This window comes from Barbus barbus (genome assembly GCF_936440315.1).
Source record: "Barbus barbus genome assembly, chromosome: 3".
Lineage (NCBI taxonomy): Eukaryota > Metazoa > Chordata > Actinopteri > Cypriniformes > Cyprinidae > Barbus > Barbus barbus.
Window position 1 is genome coordinate 30,897,379 of NC_136731.1, and position 21,967 is coordinate 30,919,345.

The window sequence follows — 21,967 nt, forward strand, 5'->3', positions numbered from 1 at the left end:
CATTGATCACAAACCCAATTCAAATCAGAATATTTGAATATATTATGCTAATATTATGCACACTGATGTAATGTCCTGAGTATGTCAAGTGCATATAAGCATGCACAAGTGTTTTAATAATCTCCTTTGCCTTTAGTACAGTGACAAAATATTTAATTGTAACTTTTTGTTGCGAAACAAAAAGTGCGTTTTTGTGCATGAAAATATTTGTCTGTCTTGGGGATCTTTATAGTATTAAAAAAAAAAATTGCACACCCCTGCATCAGAATACGATCTGCAAATTGCAAAAGTATTTCAGTAGCCTATTCACAGTTATGGTAACAAGAGCTTCCATAATGCCTGACACTGTAGAAGACATGAAATGTGTTATAGTGCTATCTTACTACGGCAATAATGGATATAGCCGCGCGGCAATGTGATATCACTACATTAAAGGAATGCCCAAAGATAAGCTACAGCTGTGGATTACTTGTATGAAATTGGCTAGAAGTGAACACAGTCCATTCCAAGGGCTTAAATATTAACTGTTTTCATGTACCCAAACCTACCATGCAGCGTTTATTTACAACACCTCCTAGAGCGATCAGATGCCTATATTATGTGTGAATGGGTTTCATCTATCATTTACATTTTGATCTAGAGTCTATTTCAATGGCCCACAGAGTTTCTTCTCTGCCAGATGTGCTTGTATGGACTGTCTCTTCAACTGGTGTTGCCACGTTACACACATGCTATATGTGAAAAGGGCAAGAAATTAATTTGTCATCAAATTATATGCAAATAAATAGGCGTTTTCATGCACTGCTGATAATGAATACTGCTCAGTGTAAGTGGGTTTGGAACCAAGAATTTCTGAAACGGGTGAAAGGCCGGAATTCCTTTACACACCCATACGGTGCAGGTGAGGAATGGAGACGATTAGAGCTCCTGACTGACATGCGTGGATCATTATACGAACACAACTCAGCGGTGAGACCTGTGCGGCCAGATCTGAAGTACCGGAGGGAATTTATGTGTGTGGGTTTTTTAGCATTCCTCTGCCAGGATGGGCCTACTTTGGAACACAACACACCCTATGCAAAGTTGTAACGATGAACTTGTGTGCGATCAGCCACCGTGAAGTGAAGTTTTTAGTGGTGGGGGTACCGATGAAAGTTTATTCTCCTCCAGGGGAGAGTTTTGTCTGTGATAAACGTGTAGTAGGGACTATGGGGTGTGTACTTCATGTCTCTCAGTGCAAGGTGCATTATCCAAACATGGGTGGAGAGAGTATATCAAACAGGTAGATGTGGGCTATCAACCATAACAGACTGTCCTACTCGTTATTTTACGAATGAAGCATGCATTTCATATCAAGTATAACATTTGATTGGAACATAAGCAGAACGCAAGTCATTTATATTATATTGATGCATATATTTTTTACAATATACACCCCATGACAAAAGTCTTGTCGCCTATCCAAGTTGTAGGAACAACAAATAATAACTTGACTTCTAGTTGATCATTTGGAATCAGAAGTGGCTTATATGAAAGGCAAATGCCTCTAGATTACGCTTATTTTACCAAAATAAAATCTTATCATGCCTTCTATCATAAAATCTATCATATTTGCTTAGACAAAAGTCTTGTCACTTAACAGAAATAATGTACAGTACAGAACAAAGTCATGGTGCAGTGGAAAAATAATTAATATTGTGTATGACTTCCATAAGCTTGGAGGACTGCATCCATACGTCTCGGCAATGACTCAAATAACTTATTAATAAGTCATCTGGAATGGCAAAGAAAGCATTCTTGCAGGACTCCCAGAGTTCATCAAGATTCTTTGGTTTCATCTTCAATGCCTCCTCCATCTTACCCCAGACATGCTCAATAATGTTCATGTCTGGTGACTGGGCAGGCCAATCCTGGAGCACCTTGACCTTCTTTGCTTTCAGGAACTTTGACGTGGAGGCTGAAGTATGAGAAGGAGCGCCATCCTGTTGAAGAATTTGCCCTCTCCTGTGGTTTAGAATGTAATGGGCAGCAAGAATGTCTTGATATCTCAGGCTGTTGATGTTGCCATCCACTCTGCAGATCTCTCGCACGCCCCCATACTGAATGTAACCCCAAACCATGATTTATCCTCCACCGAACTTGACTGTTTTCTGTGTGAATCTTGGGTCCATGCGGGTTCCAATAGGTCTTCTGCAGTATTTGCGACGATTGGGATGCAGTTCAATAGATGATTCATCGGAAAAATCAACCTTCTGCCACTTTTCCACAGTCCATCCTTCCTGCAAGCGGTGGGCCTTGACAAATGTAACACGATTTTTTAGTTGTCTTCTGTTTAATGCTGGTTTCTGAGCACTAATTTGGCCATTGAGACCACTGCGTGAGAGAATTCGACAAACTGTTCTTGTAGATACAGGGGTTTCTGGTGACCAGTTGTAAAGTAGCTCTGCTGCAGTTGAAAAAGGGCTGGCCCTGGACTGTCGAACCAACAAACGGTCCTCTCGAACAGTTGTCTTACGGGGTCTGCCTGACCTGGGCCTGTCATGAACTTCACCAGTTTCTTCAAATCTTTTTCTTATCCTCTCCACTTGACATTTAGATACATTAAAAATGTCTGCCACCTCAGCAGGAGACTTGGTCTTCAGGCTCTTGATGATCAGCACTTTGGTCTGTGGTCTTTTGGACTTTTGGTCTTTGGCATGCTGTCAGAGGTCAGGATGCATTTCAAACGAAGGTTGGGTGTGCTGAGGTTCTTCTTCTACACACCTGGGAATGTGTTAGTTACAGTATTTGTCACAGGTGATGCTCTAATCTGTGATTGGTTGAATCCTTTAAAGATGTGACAAGACTTTTAAGCAAAGTCTGACCTTTCTGTCCTAATTAAATAATTAATCATCAATGCATGATAAGATTTTATTTTGGTAAAATAAGCGTAATCTAGAGGCCTTTGCCTTTCATATAAGCCACTTCTGATTCCAAATGATCAACTAGAAGTCAAGTTATTATTTGTTGTTCCAACTTGGATAGGCAACAAGACTTTTGTCAGGGGGTATATGTAGAAATCACTCTCATCAATCTTCTCATTTCAAATGGGAGAGGAATGTCAGTTTTTCCAGGTGTGAAGATTTACGGTTCAATGGCAGGAGTGTCAGCACTTGTTTTGTTAAACACACAACAGCTACTGAAGGTGTGTCGCACAGTTTCTCTTAGCAATTTGTGCCTCAAAAAAGGAACCTAGAAACTATAAAGTGCAAATATGCTAGCTATCCACTGTGATAATATGTTGGTTACAACACAGCTTTTGTCTCTGTAGGGGATACGATTAAGTCTCGAAGCCTTGCTTTACACCTGTTTCTTTTGTAGATGAAAGTGACACTTGTGGTCATTAGACAGATTACTTATCCTCTATTTCTTTAGGTCAAAGAGGAACATTTACAATCACTGAAAATGCTGTTTCATCAAGAGGCCAAGTAAGGTCATTACTAGAAATGTTATATTTTAGTCTGGCTAAAGCGGTAACTGTCCGACTGAAATCATTCAGTTTGTGAAGTTGAGATATGATTGTTGCTCATCTTCACCCAGCATGTATACAAATTGGACTAGAATTGACTTCGTGCGTTTGCTCTGAAAGACAGAAGTGATTTGCTATATGTATTTCAACCACACTTCCTATTTTTTGATATTATTCACCTTGTGAACTTTTTCCAGCAAAAAAGTGCATTGTCCACCATCAATAGTGATGCATGAAGCACCACTCATACAGAAGTCCCTTGCATGAAAGTTTGCATTTATACTTGAACCAGATGTGAAATCTGTGTGGGGAAATGTTGTGCCCATACGTGAAAATCCTGTTCACGTGGATTCCTATTGGCAAGTAATGACAAAGGTAAATGTCACCATGCCATCAGTGTTTTGTTGCATAAAATGCAGTGTCGTGAGAGGCTGAGAAAGGTCATTTAATGCACTTTAACAGTTCCGTTTGTCCAACTAAAGCAATAATTCATAATGTAAATGCGTTAATCTGACTGATACTGTAGCAACTGGATGATTCAGTTTATGAAGTCGGACTAGATAATGTGATTGTAGCTCAACTTTGTAGCATACACAAATCTTATTGCAATTGGCCTCGCCATGTATTTGCTCTGAAAAACAGAAATGCCATGCGACATGCATTTAATCTTTTCAAGTCACTTGGCAGAGAGATGACGATTACGGACCAAGTGATAGTCACTTCTTGTCCACATTATTCCCCTTAGAAAAATTTGGCCAGCAAAAAGGTCCACTGTCAGTAGTGTAGTGATGTGAAGCACCTAGTGTTGGGGAGTAACTAGTTGCATGTAATGGTGTTACATAATTTAACTACAAAATAAATGCAACTGTAACCCATTTGTCACGGTGCACACAGCAGGGAAGAACAAGGAACACGCAGACGAGGATGTAACTAAAATTAACGGTCTTTACTGAAGACATCACGGCAGGGCAAGACAAGGCAAGGCTGACACAGACAGGAACACCGGGGAGTAACGAGTAGACCAGAACCAATCAAACTGAACATACAGGACTAGAAATACACATGTAAATCAGACAATTAGACAAACATGGCTGGACAAGAATTAACTAATGATTACATTTATCAAGGACAGGAAACAACCCAAATATGGACACAAGAGGCGGGAACACATGACACGACAGAGGACTGACATAACTCCCCCCTCCCGAAAGGCTCGTTCCGAGCCTTAACAGTTCCATCGGGGAGGGGGGGTGTGGAGGCCCCTCAGGACAGACACGGACAGGAACACAGGATGAGGACCTCCAGAGTGGAGCAGACAGACGGAGGCCATGGCAGATGGTCTTCGGGGCCTTGGCCTTGGACCATACAGCCGGATCACTTTTACCCCCTCCAAATTTCCCTGGGGAAGTTAGGGGGTATCAGGAGCCCTCCGGGGCTAGACACACTGAACAGTACAAGACAGGACAGGAACAGGACTGGGACAGGGCAACCAGCAAGAACAGGAAGCCCTCCTGGGCAAGCTAGGTAGCTGAGGCTTCTTCTGGGCATGGCATGAATCGGGGGCCCTCACAGGGTCCCTCAGCAACCGCTTCCACTTCTGCGACAGGAGGCTCAACGAGCCTCCATGGACAAGACCGACATGACATGATTAAAACTGTTCCTGTGGACACAACACAACAAAACCGGCACTCCTGGCCGGAACTAGGAAACAGCGGCGGCCGGCGGGCTGGGGTGAGTTGTGGACGGCGGCATGATCTCCCACGAACGGCGGGCTGGAGGGCTCGCGGTCAGCGGACTCGCGGTGATCCCACCGAACTCCCACGCCGACTTGCAGTGGGCTATGGCGGGATCACGAGTGGCGACTTCCTTGCTGCGGGACAGACAGACACAGGAACAAAATAAAAACTAGAAAAAAAGAAAAAAACGAGGTGAAGGGGCGCCGCTTACTGTTTAGGTCTGGTCTTCTGTCACGGTGCACACAGCAGGGAGGAACGAGGAGGAAACAGGAATGCGCAGACCAGGACGTAAACTCAAATAATAGTCTTTAATTTAGACATCAGGACAAGACATAGTAGGACAAGGCAAGGCTTACAGACAGGAAACACCAGGGGTAATGAGTAGACCAGAACCCATCAAATTGAACAGACAGGACTATAAATACACAGGTAAATCATAGCCAATTAGACAAACACGGCTGGACAAGAATTAACTAATGATTACATTTAACAAGGACAGGAAACAACCCAAATTGGACACAAGAGGCGGGAACACATGACACACACGACAGAGGACTAACACTATTACAGTTACTGAGAATTATTTTTTAAATTAGTTACATCTGAAAATGTTAATGATTACAAAGGGGGTTATATCTGAATATTTTCACACACACACACGTACAGATTTTATTGATTTCTTTCCTAAATTGCATTGACTGCTCTAAAATATAAGACACCAATATTTCAGGAGTTTAGGACACATGCTTATTTCATAACTGTTTAATTTCCTATTTGGGTTCCTAATCACTCTATTCATCCCTTCAGAATTTGCTTTTGTTTTTGTCATCGTAGAATGTCATAAGCCTGGAAATCTGATTGGAAAATGTACAGCTGAAAGCAGCTATGTATGTTCAACATGTATGTATAAAAGAGTAATGGAGTGGCATTGACACATACAGTTGACAACCACACCCAGGTCAAGAATGAGAAGGAACCTGCTTGGCTGGGTCAAACATTCCAGACGGTGCAACCCCACCTACATTCTAGAACGGGGAAGGTCTGAGAAAACCAGCCAATCCTGCCCGGCCCCAGCAATTCATTTTAATTAAAGAGAGCACTAAACATGTTTTATACAGTTTTGTGACTAATATGCTGTGTTGAAAACGTTACTTTAGGGAACCTGCTGTCAAAAGCTATGATTCTTCTCTGCTTGCTTAAGATAGAAAAGGAACATTGCTTTACAGATAAGGAGGAATGCTGACAGAGTGATTGTGAACGTGATTGTGTACACTGATCTAATATACTATCTGAAACATGCTGCCACACCCATCTTGTCACTCTTTCTGTCACTTTACACCTCACATCATGATCTCATTCAAAGTATGTCAAGCATTGCAGCTACCATGGCACTGAACTCCGTGAAGTGACTCTTCATTGTTTTCTGTCATGAACGCTTGTTTTCAAATTTAATACAGAGCTGAAATGATGCACTCTTGGATTAAAACCAGAGTGTAGACAAACTGATGAAGTACCAGACATCTATAACATGTGACACACATTTTAAATACTGTGCAGAAGTATACACGTACTGATGTCTCACTTATGCAGCAATAGCCTACAGATGCGCGCTTCTCTGCGCGTTACCAAACGTCACCACTAGGGGGAGTAGCATCGTTTGGAAAGGTATTTCAGGTAATCTATCTCATTTAGAATATAAACAAAATAGAAGATAATATGTGTGTTTGAATATAAACAAGATACATTTAAGATGGGTGATAATTATTAATCATATATTGAGATCAATTCTGATGACCAGGCTAATCAGAATTTTGACTTGAAAGAATTGGCTCAAATACAACAAATCTCTTATACATTGTAAATATAAATGCAACAAATTTGATCTCTTTTACTTTTTAAAAAAAAAAAACCGTGGTAACCATAGTTAATAAAATGGCGTTAATTTAATATTAGTCACACACAGGCAGATTCAACACCATCCTTGTAGTGTAAAGTTGCTATACATGGTTAAAAAAATGCAAGAAAGGACAGACCAATCAGAATTCAGTATGCAAATAGATGTGAGAAAGAACATAGAGCAGGATTCTGTATGCAAATATTATGTTGATTTGGAATATTGAACATTCTTTCAAGTGAAACGGAGAATGTGACAATGTTCCACAAAACCAGTCATAAGGGTCCATTTTTTTTATTTATTTTTTTCTAAATTACATCATCTGAAAGCTGAATAAATAAGCTTTGTTAGGATAGGACAATATTTGGCTGAGATACAACTCTGATACAACAGAATCTGAGGGTGCAAAAAATTAAAATTAAAAATTAAAATTGAGAAAATCGCCTGTTGTCCAAATGAAGTTCTTAGCAATGCATATTACTAATCAAAAATTAAGTTTTGATATATTTACAGTAGGAAATTGACAAAATATCTTCATGGAACATGATCTTTACTTAATATTCTAATGATTTTTGGCATAAAAAATAAATAAATAATTTTGACCTATACAATGTATTTTTGGCTATTGCTACAAATATACCCCAGCGACTTAAGACTTGTTTTGTGCTCCAGGGTCACATAGGCCTGTTATTAATCACATTTACAAAGGTCACCAAGTTTACCAAACTGAAATGTTGTCAAAAAGATAAATAATTGAGTATTAGAAGTTTGTCTATGCATTACTGCCATTATCCATGTTTTTTTTTACACTAGTTACACTATGAGTCCTGTCTTTATTAACATATGATTTTACATTAACTACAGTAGGCCTAACTATAGTATTTTCAACAAAGTTTGATTATCATGGGAAATGTGTGATTAAAGTAATTATAAACAGTGACAGTTTATGCACTAAAAGAACAAATGTAGACACAGGTTATGATTTAGCTTACAGTATGAAGCTACAGGGACAGATATTGGTGTTACAAACAAATGTCTATGTGAGGAAATTGGAAACTCCCCTGGTGTTTTGGCTGCAGTGCAGCAGATCTCTAAGGACAGGTCAAAAGCCGTACTATTAATCTGTTACCTGAAGCTGAACGGTCATATGGCATCACCTCAGACTGACTGCAAACTTAGCTTCACAAACTATAATTGTCTCTATATATTTATCCATGCCTCACATTTTAGTTAACTATCTCAGCAACAAGCCTATATGTGATGCCTTCAAATGCTCTCTAGAATAGTTTTTGAGAGGCAATCAGTGATACTCACACATCTCAGTGTATACAGATGTTGACTTTACCTGGTACCTATAGGAAAAATCAAAGTAATGTGACCAGAGGGCTGTCGACAAGATGTAGATTTTGTTTAACAGACGGCCAGGTCAGCATGAAAACCACGTGTCTTACAGATTAGAAACTGGCATAGTTGAGTCTCTCTCTCTCTCTCTCTCTCTCTCTCTCTCTGGGAGTTGCTGTATCATTGATTTAATGAACGCTGACTCTTGAGCGAGGCTGCGAACCACGAGCATGACATGAAATCGCGGTGATGTGTAGGATGGTAATATTTGGAGGCAGCATTTAATTCTGTTTCCAGAGCAGAACCATTTTTAACCTTAACGTTTCTGTTGGATGCAATGTCCTATTTGAACCCCCGGGGAAGAGAGCTCGAGCGATTTGATGGACTTTCGCTCATTTACTGGTAAGAACTGAATATGCTTGTAGAGTTGTGCATGCCGTCTGTTTATTTTTATTTGTCATTTCAGGCATTAAATGTACTGTAAACTGTAATATTCATATAAAGTCTCAAACTGTACATGTAACAAGTGAAGATGAGCGTTAAATATGAAAAGCATGGAGTACATACAGTACTGTTCACATAACGTTAGCGAGGTCCCGCTATTCCACAGGGAACAGATATCCGTGAGCTTTTTCACATTGTCTGATTTCTTTCGTGGCATTAGAAATTTTTGAGGAATGATAAATGAAAGTAAGAATCGATTCAAAAGACGTCAAGTTCGCACGCAATTAAAGCCTGTTTAGTTATTCAACCAAAAAGTACAAGTGACCATAAAAAAAAGAAGAAAAAAACTTTGTAATTTTGCGTTTATAAAGAGCCTATACGTACAGTATATAGATGAAGTTAATCGTATCTTTATGATGCTTGCTTTTTTGCAAGCACAAGGGATTTTGATGGCAAGAACCCCCCCATATGATGATTCCCCCGCCTATATAGAGGCATAGCCTAATTATATTTTCATAAAGACTTACATGTACTGAAAACTCAAGTGTTAAGTATTATTCATTCAACTTTATTTCCAACGTCCATTAGCAAGAAATACAATACAAAAAATACAAACCAGTACAATACACACTAAAAAAGACAAAGTTATTGTTTCCCAAAATTAATTAATTGTTGTAAATAACTTATGTTGTCAGTATTTTAATTGTCAGTAGCCTATAGTAAAGAAATGATTTAATATCTGGAGGATATTTACTTAGAATTCAATACTTTGCATATTTTATTAGAGTGATGTAGAATGTTTAAACCTTTGAAAAAGATGTGTTTACTTAAGTAGGTTTTACTTAGTATTAAAAATCGAGGCTGTTATATGTTAATATTGATTTAACCTAATGATTTCAACCAGTATTTTGAAAGCACAAACAATACATTCTGCTAATGTATTAAACATGTTTCATCAAAATAACTTTGACAACCCTAATTTTCTGTTCTCTCTTAAAATTTCTGTGGATGCCTTAGCACCCCTTTGCCCCAACCAAGTTTTAAAATCCTAATTTTAGACTGTTTTAAGTACAGTATGGCAAATATTTTTTTGTTTGTTTGTTTACATCTAAAGGCATTACTCAAATGTAGATAAGGTGTAAATTTAAGGTGAGTAAGGTGAAGAGTTTTTAACACTGTTTTCAAATTTATATGGAAGTTAATGAGTGCATGTGACTGACATGTGGAAGCATTTCTGTGAGCGTTTTTGAATATTTTACTCATGGCACATTTATATTAAAAGATAAGTATAACTAACAGTGTGTGTACCTGAGAATGATTCTGCCCGGTGACGTGCTAAATTTAGAGTTTGGTGACCGGGACTTGAATAGACTATTGGGAAGAGTAGGAGACTTAGAGAAGTGATGCTGTCCATGACCTGAGGAGACGGTCTAAGCATCACAGCAGGTCACCGGAATGTCTAGACAAACCAAACTTCTTTAACAGTACCGTGAGCACTGTGAGGTCTGAGAGCTGTGCTGAACAGACTTTAATAAAAAGCATGTTGTTTTGGAAGAAAAAAAATCCATTATTTGTAAATTTAACATTATAACATCTTTAAAATATAACAAAAGCTGCATGATATTATAATTCTGTGCAATGTCTTGTGCAATTAAATCTGGCTTTTCGTGTTTAAATCTGGTTCCAGTTTGCCTCAAGATGCTTAGGTTCCATTACTTTAGAATATGTGTAGGATTGATCTGATCATGGAGACGGTGTCTGTATCTCAGCATTGTGAGCGCTGTGCTCAAATAATACAAGATTAACTTCATTGCTTAAAGATACTGTTTGATTGACGCTGTAGTCATTCATCTCATCCTCACACACCTGTGATGCTTGTGCCACAAATAGCATAACAAATGAACATTTTGAATAGTGACTTGACAAATAGTGACTTTATTTACCATTGTTTTTACCTTTAATCAGTGCATATGGTGTTTCACAAACAGGACATCTTGTTCATTGCTGATGTTGCACTTGGAAAATTATTACATTTCTTTTGGATTTGACTTTCAGATTTGAAACAAATATAAACCAACCACAGGAGAGGATTAGCTGTGTACAACATCATGCTTCCGGTTTGTGTTTTGTCCAGTTTTGCAGAATGAAACTCATACCTAGTGTAAAAGTTTTGGACCTGTATGAAGTTTTTCAGGAAAGGGCTCCCTCTATCACAGGGGTGTCCAATCCAGTCTTGCTCCTGGAGAGTTTAGACTCAGTTAAACACACCTGAACCAGCTAATCAAGGTCTTAATAGGCATACTAGAAACCTCCAGGCAGGTGTGTTGAGGCAAGTAGAAGCTAAACTCGGCAGGACAGTGACCCTTACGGACCGAGTTTGGACACCCCTGCTCTACCATGAAGCTTCAGTTTTTGTGTGTGTGTGATTGCATGAGTCTGTGAATGTTATGTGAATATCTGTGGATTAAATAAATACTCAAAAGCATTATACACTGAAAAAAAGGAAAATAATTTTTGCTCAGAAATTATTTGTAAATTTCACAAATAATTAAAACAATAAAATAAAATAAATGATTTAAACATGAAATTTTACTTTGAAAAACTTTAGTATATTCTTGTGAAATGTACTCCAGTAATTTGTTTAAAAAATAAATAAATAAATAAAATTATAGTGTATAGCACACTATGTGCCTGCTGCACAGCTAATGAGTAGAATCTTTTTTTCTCTGGATTATAGAACAGACACATATTTTTGCTGACTTAACTGATTTTTGATTTTTTTATCAGCCTTGTTAGTCTCGGCATTGCCTAATAATGAGGTCTTGTTAACTGGTTTGTTGCATCAGCTTTGTTGAGATTCATTGATTTCTCTGCTTTTTGCTACATTGTTGTTAGAGATTCATAAAAAAAAAAAAAATAAGGCATGTTTACATTAACAGGCATTTTACTTTAGCTGACCTGCCAGTAGAACAAAGATTTAGTGTTTGAGTTTAGTATATAATATTCACATTTCACAGTTCATACACCTTTATTGTCGTTAAAGAAGTTGTATTTTTTGTTGTATTTTTGTCAGATCAAAATATATTGTGATTTTTTTTTTCCTCTCTGCTTTCAGCAAAAATTAGACCATTACTAGATTTGTTGGACCAAAATCGTCTCATTAAATTGCAATCTCAGTCCTTCCGTGATATGAGAAAAACAATTCCAACAATCCCTTCATGATTGTTCATCCCATTCAGTGTTGTTTTATGCTTACAGCATCAAGTGTGATTAAAAGCGGATGATATGTTGTGACATTTCCTGGGATGTGTTTCTGTTTGTTACCTACGGAGGGCAGTCATGGGCCCAGAATGCAGCAGTTAGTAAACAGGTCAGACTGGCCTGTCAGACTGTTTCAGATTAACCCATTTCACCACACTCGGTGGTCCAGCATGGAAACTTGGCTCCTGAGTAAAGCTGCCACCCTCATTCCCCATTCTTCATTACTGCAATGGGTGGCACGTTTACTGAGCTTTGCCTTGATGAAAAACAAGAAGCGGGACTGGCCAAAAACTGACATAGTGTGTCTCCACCTCTCCGCTGTTATGATTTCTCAATGTGGACTGGATTATCCAATAATCTGATAACAACCCACTGTGCAGATTTGGTGATTAAAGTTCTGATGCAGTGGGTAGTTGCCATGGCTGCTGGAAGGAAAAGGAATAGTATGCATGCGTGTATTGTCCATGCTAGTTTAGTTTCTGTTTAAGTGTGTGCATGTATTTGCAGTTAGAGACATATACAAATTTTTACATAATATGAAATTTTTTACATACATATTTTTGAGTGGTTGACATGACTTGCCTTTTCTGTGTTCTCAGGGTATCTAAATGATCTTAATAAATATATAATTTGTTGTTTAAACTTTGCTTGAACAAATATTTCTTCTCAGAACTCTTAATATTGAGTTTTTTTCAGACTAAAAATGTAAAAATTTACTGTAAACTAAATAATAATTTATAATTGAATCAATTTGAATTGAATAACTAAAATCTAAAATAAAGACCATTTAAAATTATTAGCAAGGCTATGTATAAATTTGAAGAATATTTATTTATTTACGTGTATGAGAAATTAATAACGTTTCTAATTCATTCAGAAGTAGGCATGAACAAAATATTCTGACAAAATATTAATTTTTTTTGCTAGCACCATGTTTATATTATGTAGGCTATGTCTTTTTTTGAGGGCTCTTAAGTGTAAAATGCAATTATATTTTTTCCTGTCTGATGTCTTTCAATTCACAGCTCAGGATTTTGAGAGTGTGTGTGTTCTTGTGATGCTGTTAGTCAATCAGTGTTTTCAGGACATCAGTTCCCCTCCAGCATAATTAGTCACATGACATTTACAGCTCCGGTGACTGGCTCAAAAGCCGTTGTTTAGAAATGAATGACAAAGAGCAAAGATAGCAGATATATTATTAAAATGATTAAACATGCGGTTTTCATATTATTTGGGAGACTAATTAGAAAAATTGTATTTGTTAAACGCATTGAACCTAACAAGTTAAAAAAAAAGGTGACATGCTAAAGGTGACGTGCAAAAAGTCAAATAATTGCTACAAAATGTGCATTGTACATCCATTTCAGATAAGCCTAATATGTAATAATAATGCTTAATATCCAGCCATAATAAACACTTTACATCATCACAATAAATACTCACTCAACATGCCAATAAATCATGATATAGATACATGGCCCATATAAATTAATTCTCTGCATCATGAGAAATCACATGGACAGACAATCTGTCATGAATCATCATTCACAGGATTTACAGCTTCAGAGATTTAAGAGGGTTGAAGGGCTGTTGGCTTTCTGAGATTCTTGAGTGGTGAGATATAGGATACTTTGGAGCAAGCATTTATGAAATTTAGAGATACTGGTATGAGTATTTACATATACATTTAATAATTTCATTTATTTAATAGTTCCCTTTATCCTAAGCTTCAATTAAAAAAATCTACAGCACAATGTAAGTACTGCAACTTCAACATACACGAACATTCTACTCATTTTCTTTCTTTGATTAACAGATGTATATTTGTGTTATCAAACATGTTACCTCATGTTGCACCGGACAGTAATGCCAGTGTCTGACAGGCTGTGTGAGTTTGTGGGTGAAGATTATGAAAGACATAAATAGAATACGTAAATATTTTGTGTCAGGAGTAACTGATGATTTTGGCTTATTTATGTAGGATTTTTCAGAACGTTTTCTGGGACATTTGAATGGCTCATCTCAGATTGTCTTCTAGCACATAGTCTTATGTTAAGCCTTCCAGTGCTAAATATCTGCCATTCTGCCTGAGCTTTATGTGCTGCCATTCTCGGGCAGATTCTTGAATAAAGAACAGCTGCCTCCTGTATCACAGAGGCTGCCCTCAAAGACTATTTATAGACTTTTAGTATCAGGCTTTATAAATGTAGGCACAGTAGCTTTTTAGAGCAAATGAGATAAAAGGTTCTGTACTTCTGTCGTCAAAGTACAACTCTTTCTCTGTGTCCCTTCAGGTTTAGGGTACAAAATTCATATCACAGTTGTCAACTGCTTTGCCTAAAATGCAAAAATGAGTTAGCACTTTTGAACTTCTGATTCTTTCGTCCTGAAGTGCTTTTTTAAATGGGTTGTTGGTTAAATGCCTATAGTAAGGAATGTGGTTAATGCAATTCCAAGATTTTTTCCACTTTTTTGTTGTGTTGTGGACTGGGCCAACCTGGTGGTGGTGGGGAGGATGGAGGGGAACGTCAGCTTCATCAACTGCGAAAAATAAAACGAAGAGTTCAGTGTTAATATACTCCAGTTGTCAAGCAGTGATTGGCCAGACCTATTAGTATGAATGAATAACGTAGCATTAGAGTCTTGCTGACAGAACTTATGCTAAAGCTTTTTTTTTAAAGAACGAAAGGCAGTTTTTGAACTACATGAGTTCATATAAAAAAAAAAAATGAATCCCTCATATATTTTTAAAAATACTTCAGGAGTGCACTGGAATGCTATTTTTTATTTTTAATATTCGATTTATTTTACCAAAACACATTTTTTAGGATGAGGTGTCTGTGAAGAGGGGCGGTTGAGTTTGGGGACCAAGTGTCTCGTGGGACTATGACTATGACTATGACTATGGCCCTGCACGTGGTTGATTGACAGGTTGTGCTAGCAGATTATTGTGCACAAAAGTTCTCTGACCAGTCATGGCTTGATATGTGAATGTGCAAATCACACTTGACATATTGATCTCATGAGAGGATTTACAGGAGAAATTTAAGGCAAGCCATACAGAATGCTTTAAGTCAGTGTAGTTTAGTGTGATAATTTTGAAAATAAAGCTTATCATGCCCGGGTGTGTAAAAGCTAGTCCTCAAATTGCATCATTACAGAAAACGAATTTGGCACAAGAAAGCTTGGTCCAGTCACTCTGTGACTATTACAGAGACTTGGCAGATTGTGTACAGTAGTAAAAACATTATTTATATTGTAAAATAAGACATCTGATGATTTTTTTTTCACTTTGCCTGATAACATTATCCAAGATGTAGCATTCTGTTAACTTCAACACAAACAACAGGCATAAAAAAAACTAAAGCACACTTCTAAAAGCTGGAATACACTACATGACTTTTGCCCTGATTTCCCACGATTTACAGTCTGGAGAGCAAAAGTCAGTCCGCAGATTTGAGCTGACAGATTTTATAGTAATTTGCATAGTGTATGATGGTCACAGCCTCAATTTTTTAGCTTCAGACTATGATCGCATCTGGTTGGAGGAGATCAAACATGTTTGATATTTTCAGCTGATTTTAAAACACATATTGTTTTCATTTGTCATGCATCTCCTAACAACAAGGCACACGTTTCTGAGTGAATTTGTTGTGATTGGAATAATTTTGAAGACTGGTAGTGTGTGATCCTCAGTTGTTTAGTGTATGATGGCCAGTTTTTCCTTTGTGACTATTTACAACGTCGCTAATCTAGCGGCTTTTGGTACAACCTTGTGTGACTTGTTTTGGATTGTAGCTCAAGTTGCTGGTAAAAAGTGGTCTCTGAGTCACAGGACATGTGTCGAGGTAAATGACGTTGAGGAGTTACACAGTGACAATGCATTTAAGGGAAAGTGTCAGTCTGACTCTAACTAGGGCGCAAGCAACACTGTTTGTAGAGCGTTAAATGACAATAATCTCTTTAAACAGGTAGTCACTTCATTGCATTATGAATGCAGTTAGTCATTTCAAAGAAGCCCACTAAACATAAAGACTTGAAAACATTACACATGATATTGTAAGAATTCAAAAACCTGAGTAAATTTGGACAGTGTAATCCAGATATTGTGTAATTTTACCTCAAGCACATGCGTATAAATCTGATTGCTGTCTGAGAGGAAAGCACTCTAACTTTGCATGGGATGACCATAGACAATAACACTGGCTAAAAATGGAAACAGTCGAGAGATTAAATATGTCTTTCTGAGTTGACAAGGATTTAGAGTTTTCTGCATTTGCACAAATGTCGTTTTCTCCCCAAAGCAGTAGCGTTTCCTGTTTTTTCATTTGTTCATGACTGAAATGGCTACAGTGGCAATGTGATTCCAACATCAGGAAGTTAAGAAATCACAACCGTCCTTCTATACTGTAAAAAGAAAAATATGCTATATTCGATTTTTTTCCAATTTGTTGGTGTAACCAAGTGTAGTAAAGTTGATTTAGTCATATTAAATTATATTTTTCACTTAAATAAAAGCAGTTGCATCACATTTTCTTAACTAGACTGTGCATGGGCTTCATCTGGATGTGTGTTCCAGTGATATTATTTTGTTTTGTTGATCCTGTGTCTTGTTTGAAGACTCGAGATTAGCTTGTCAGTTTTAATTCCCAATTCCCATATCATGTTTGATCTGATGCAAAATACTTTTCAGTATTTCTACAGTTCAGCCTGATGTCCTTGAAAGACCCCTTGGATTGAAATAGCTTTATGTCAACAACACTTTGTATATCACACCACCTTTAAGCCTTTACAGTCTTTTCATAAACGTAAATATTTGGCATCCAGTTTGGGAACCACCTGTTCCAGACATTGTTAAACAATGGCAAAAAAATATATATCTATATAAAAAAACACTACCCCTCATTTCTGTTGCATAAGATTTAATCTGTGGGCAAAGTTGGTGATGTTTAGGATCATCTGTATTAGAGGGCTGTGGCAGTGAATCATGTGGCTCGCGCTGTATCGGACCTCCGCGAGGCGCTGATCACGAGAGGAATGGGCATACGGTACACGCCGCTGGATGCGCAGAAATCTCTTCAAAATGCCTACATTTTCGGTCATGTACAAGGGAGCGGTCATGATTAGCAGGTAAAAACCTTTGTTTTGTCATTTTGTGGTAGTTGCATTACGACTCGTTTTTTCAGCTCATTAGCTCCAGTGAGCAATAAGCGGTCTTGAGAAAGCGTCGATGCAAAGCGCGTCTTCGCTACTGTTTTTTGAGACTTTTGGGTACTTTGTGGTACCTGGGCTGTGCTCAGGTGTGTCACTAACAAAGCGTGTTACTAATGTAAGTGCTGAGACAATGGAAAACGTGAGTAAAATATGTTGAACGACGGTTCTTAGACAAATTGCATTGTCTGTAGTTACATCGTTGAAAAGGTGCGTAGCCTATTTGTTTTCATTTGCCCGATATGCTTTGAAGAATCCACAACACTACTATGGATGTACTATTAATGTGCTCTAATCACCTGGAGATTATAATGTATTCGTGCGTACTCACTAAATCCATTCATACATACCTCGTGGAATGCATAAAACTTTGCTAGGCTTTATGCGTTTTAAACCAGAGGTTTTTAAACTTTTTGATGCCAAGAATCCACCCCAAATGATGATCCATATGCAAGAGACCCACTTTGTAAAATATAAAGGCAGCTGGATATTTTCATGTACAAGAACATATGTGAGCACTAATAAATCTGGAAAATATTTACTTTGTATAAAGGTAACTGTATGTCAATGTTAACATGTTCAGTTAAATTCAAATTTATTTGTATAGTGCTGTTTACAGTACGTATTGAAAACATCTCCAGTGAGCAAACCAAAAAAAGATACAAAACAAGTAGGCTATTAAATATTCTTGAATGTATGTGATTAGTCCCACATTGATAGTTCAACGTGCATGTGCCAAGAACATTAACAGCCCTAAAAATATATATATAATTTTTTTTTGTTCCACTGACCCCTACTATTTTAAATATCTGTTTTAGAGGGTGCTGTGCTAGGGACAGTGGACACTCTCTGTTACGTAACTCTTGTGAAGCATGTTTAGCTTGAATTGTAGCCTCATACGAAGTCTTATCAGGTTCAAACAATCTGAAGTACAATTTCAAGGACATTGCAGTGAGTCTGCAGGAAAGGCTGGAAGCATGTAATCTTCCTGGTGTAGTACTGGTAAGTCACTTAACAACAAAATGACCAAAGAATGTCAGTGTCCTGATATATTGCCTACTAAAAAAGAAACCTCATAATATTCATTTCTCTTTTAACTGCATGAAAACAGTGTTTCCACTGCCCAACGGTTGAGTTTCTTTAATCAATTACTTAACGATTTAAGTAAAACATAATCACTGTTCTCAAAAATCAGAATCACACACAGATTCTGAATTCATGAGAAAGAGGAGCCTGTCCAAAGCAGGACATTCATGCTAAATAATTTATACTGATCCCCACTGGAATGAACTGGTCTTGATACTAATAACAGTCCACAGGCACAGTGCGCACTGAAAATTTGCCCCCACAAAAACTCTCAGTGTTTTTTTTTTTTTTCAATATTCAGATATGAATTAAATCACCAGCTTAAAATGTAACAGAATTTCAAGAGTTTGTTTCACATAAAAAGGTTTCTCTGAATCTAACAAGCCTCACTATTTTCAAAGTTACTAAGTTTTCCATGTTTTAACACGGATGCTGCTTTTTTTTCTCCGTCCTGCACAGGACACTGATGGGTCCGTATGGAGTAGATCGAGCAGTGCATTCTATGGAGTTTACAGACTGTGAGAATGGATTAGGTAAGTGCCTCTTAACATATTAATTTCATTGTACATTTGTGTGTTTGTATAATTGACCAAATATTCCATCAGACCTTCTATGAGAACACTCTGTCTTCAATCTTTGAGGACCACCTTAGAAATCACATTTTTTTTTTTTATAAATGCTGTCTTTTGTGTGCGGATTGAGAATGAAGGGTTACTAAGAAATATTCAAGACATAAGAAAGGTATGGAGCAGCACATCTTTTAGTTTATTTTAATGAGGCCTATTGTACAGCATGTGTTTCTGATCTCTAATGGCCATGGGGAAGGGAAATAAGGTGTATGGCGGAGTCTCTGAGCGAAGCGATGGGATAGGTTTGGGGTACAGTTGTTTTCCAGTCTTTCAAGTCTTGTGCTGTCTTTGTTATATTTATTCCGCAGCCTGATCTCCCGCTTCACAATAGACCAAAAACATTATTTGAAGGCACCTCTAAGATCCTTAAACCTGTCCTTCTTATATCCCAACTTGCACAGTCAACAATCCATTGTGTTACAAGAAGATTCTGTTTTAGGAGACATTTCCATGAATACAGACTCAGGAAGTGGAGCTCTGAATAAAAACAGCACTGATAAATCAAATATTTTACAATAGATATTTGCAGTGCTATCATGTACAGACTTAAGTGTGATGCTGTCATAAGCATTCAAGGGTTTTTCCAGGACACAGTCCATACTTTGCATTTATTTTTGAGTTATTTTACATTTTTTGAGTTTGAGTTTAGTAAAGAACACGCTTTGTGGATAACCGGGTTGCAGTCCTTTTCATTAAAGTGCTTCCAACTCTGAAGATTTATCTCGAAGTGAATCTATTAATATGCAATACCAGCTCAAAACTCAATTAGTGCCAATACATTGTCTGTCTATTAATACCAGATAAGCCTGAAGCAAAAAGAGGATATTTATTATTCCACGAGTGTGACTAAACCGTGTGACCAAAAGCGAATCTGAAGCATCTGTACTGTCCATCAAGGGACGTGTCTTTTTAGCATGTATTCTGCCCCTGAACTGCCTGCTAATGACTCTTCCACAGGTATCGGTGTGAAAGATGCTCATCTCATTAAAGGCTTTCATGTTTTGGTGGCACCAAAGCTCTTTCCTGTTGTTTCAACGATTAATGGCCTGACAACATTGATTTGCAGTTGCTCTCTCACATAAGGGATCAGCCATTGTTTCACACTGATATCTAGACATTGAGTTTATTCAATATAATAGTTTTTAGATGAACCCTAAGTTTATCAGTTTTCTTATTTCTTATTTCATCTATATGATTTTTTAACCACCTAATTTTTAATCATAATATCATACTTCTGTTGCTACTTCTGTTTCGCCACAACTTTAACTCAGTATTTTTTGTTTATGTTATACTGGACTCGTCTTGTTCTCAAAGGGATAGTTTGAAAATTCTGTCATTAATTACTCACCCTCATGTCGTTCCAAAACTGTAAGACCTTTGTTCATTTTCAGAACACAAATTAAGATAATTTTAATGCAATCCGAGAGCTTACTGAGCCTCCATAGACAGCAAGGGAACTACCACGATCATGGCTCAGAAAGTTATAAGGACATTGTTAAAATAGTCCATGTGACATCAGTGGTTCAACCCTAATGTTATGAAGCTAAGAGAATACTGGTACTCGTGGTGCTGTCGTCAACTCGTGTTGAAAACTGACACAGAGGAGAAGAAATAGATGAATAAAATTGTTATTTTTGTTTTCTTTGCACACAAAAAGTATTTTGAGAATCATTTTAAAGTGATTTTAAAATGTATTTCAAAGGTACCATTCATTTCGTTCGATGTAAAACTGTCTTTAAGGTTTCCTATAACCTCAATACCTTTAAACAGGGAGATTTGGAGCTTTACACAGTTGCTGTGGTCCCCTGAAATCCAATAAACTTATTTCAGTCCACTGGATGACCTCAGGTGATGCAAACCTCACAACATATACCTGAAGCTCTGAAAGTCTTACGTTTGTAATACGTAAAACTGATACTGACCCTTATCAGCTGTAAATCCTTACTTAAGGGAGACTCATTTGAACATAAGCTGTTTAAGACCTCTATATTGGACTTGAAATCAGACACAAATGGACACATCTACAGCAGCTGGGGTGCAGTATTTATCATATTTACATTAGGATTAGCTTCCTTGTCAGAGTGACAAATAATTTAATGTACAGTACCGTTCAAAAGTTTTAGGGTAAAGTAAAAACTGTTATACTGTAAAAATATTATTGCAATTTAAAATAACTTTTATATTTTAATATAATTTAAAACATAATTTATTTCTGTGACGTCAAAGCTGAAGTTTCAGCATCATTTCTCCAGTCTTAAGTGTCACATGATCATTCAGAAATGAATCTAATATGCTCATTTAATGCTCAAGAAAAATTTCTTATTATCATCAATGTTGAAAACAGTTGTGATGCTTAATTCTTTTGTGGAAACCGTGATATATTTGAAAGGATTTTTTAATGAATAGAAGTTTTAAAAAGAACACCATTTATTAGAAATATAAATCTTTACATTATAAATGTTTTTATTGTCATTTCTGATCAATTGTATGCATCCTTAAAAGTTTTTTAATATATTGACCCCCATTATGACTTTTGAATGGTAGTGTATGCTACAATTTACATTACACACAGCACAAAGTACATTCAATGTCAAATGTTTTATTTAACTATTAAAATGGCTTTGGGTTTCTAAAAGGGAAACATCATAAGTCTGCTTTATCTCATCTTGTTTAGATAGAAAGAATGATTCACAGTCTGTTTTGTCAAAAAACAATAACGAATGTTCAGATCTTTCATTTCACAGTCACCTGTGAGCAAATTGTCGGTGCATACTGGCAATGTAGTGGCATTCATTTGACAATGAAAATGGCCATGTAGTCCTGATGTAAGGAACTGTGGTATGATTTCTGTGTTTTG

General features: G+C 37.2%; 1 protein-coding gene across 3 annotated transcripts in view; it reads left to right on the forward strand.

Annotated features, from left to right (window-relative positions):
- The first annotated feature begins 8,646 nt into the window (after positions 1–8,646).
- LOC306859471 (syntaxin-binding protein 4-like) overlaps positions 8,647–21,967 on the forward strand; it is a 42,851-nt gene continuing 29,530 nt past the window's right edge. The window contains exons 1-2 of one of the 3 annotated variants that reach the window (XM_079400508.1): positions 8,647–8,881; positions 18,941–19,014. In XM_079400508.1, coding sequence (XP_079256634.1) covers positions 8,817–8,881; positions 18,941–19,014 — 139 coding nt within the window. In that variant the 5' untranslated portion in view covers positions 8,647–8,816. Of the gene's footprint in view, positions 8,882–17,150; positions 17,315–18,940; positions 19,015–21,967 lie in introns of those variants that run through there. The other 2 variants (XM_079400507.1, XM_079400509.1) reach the window with 2 other exon arrangements.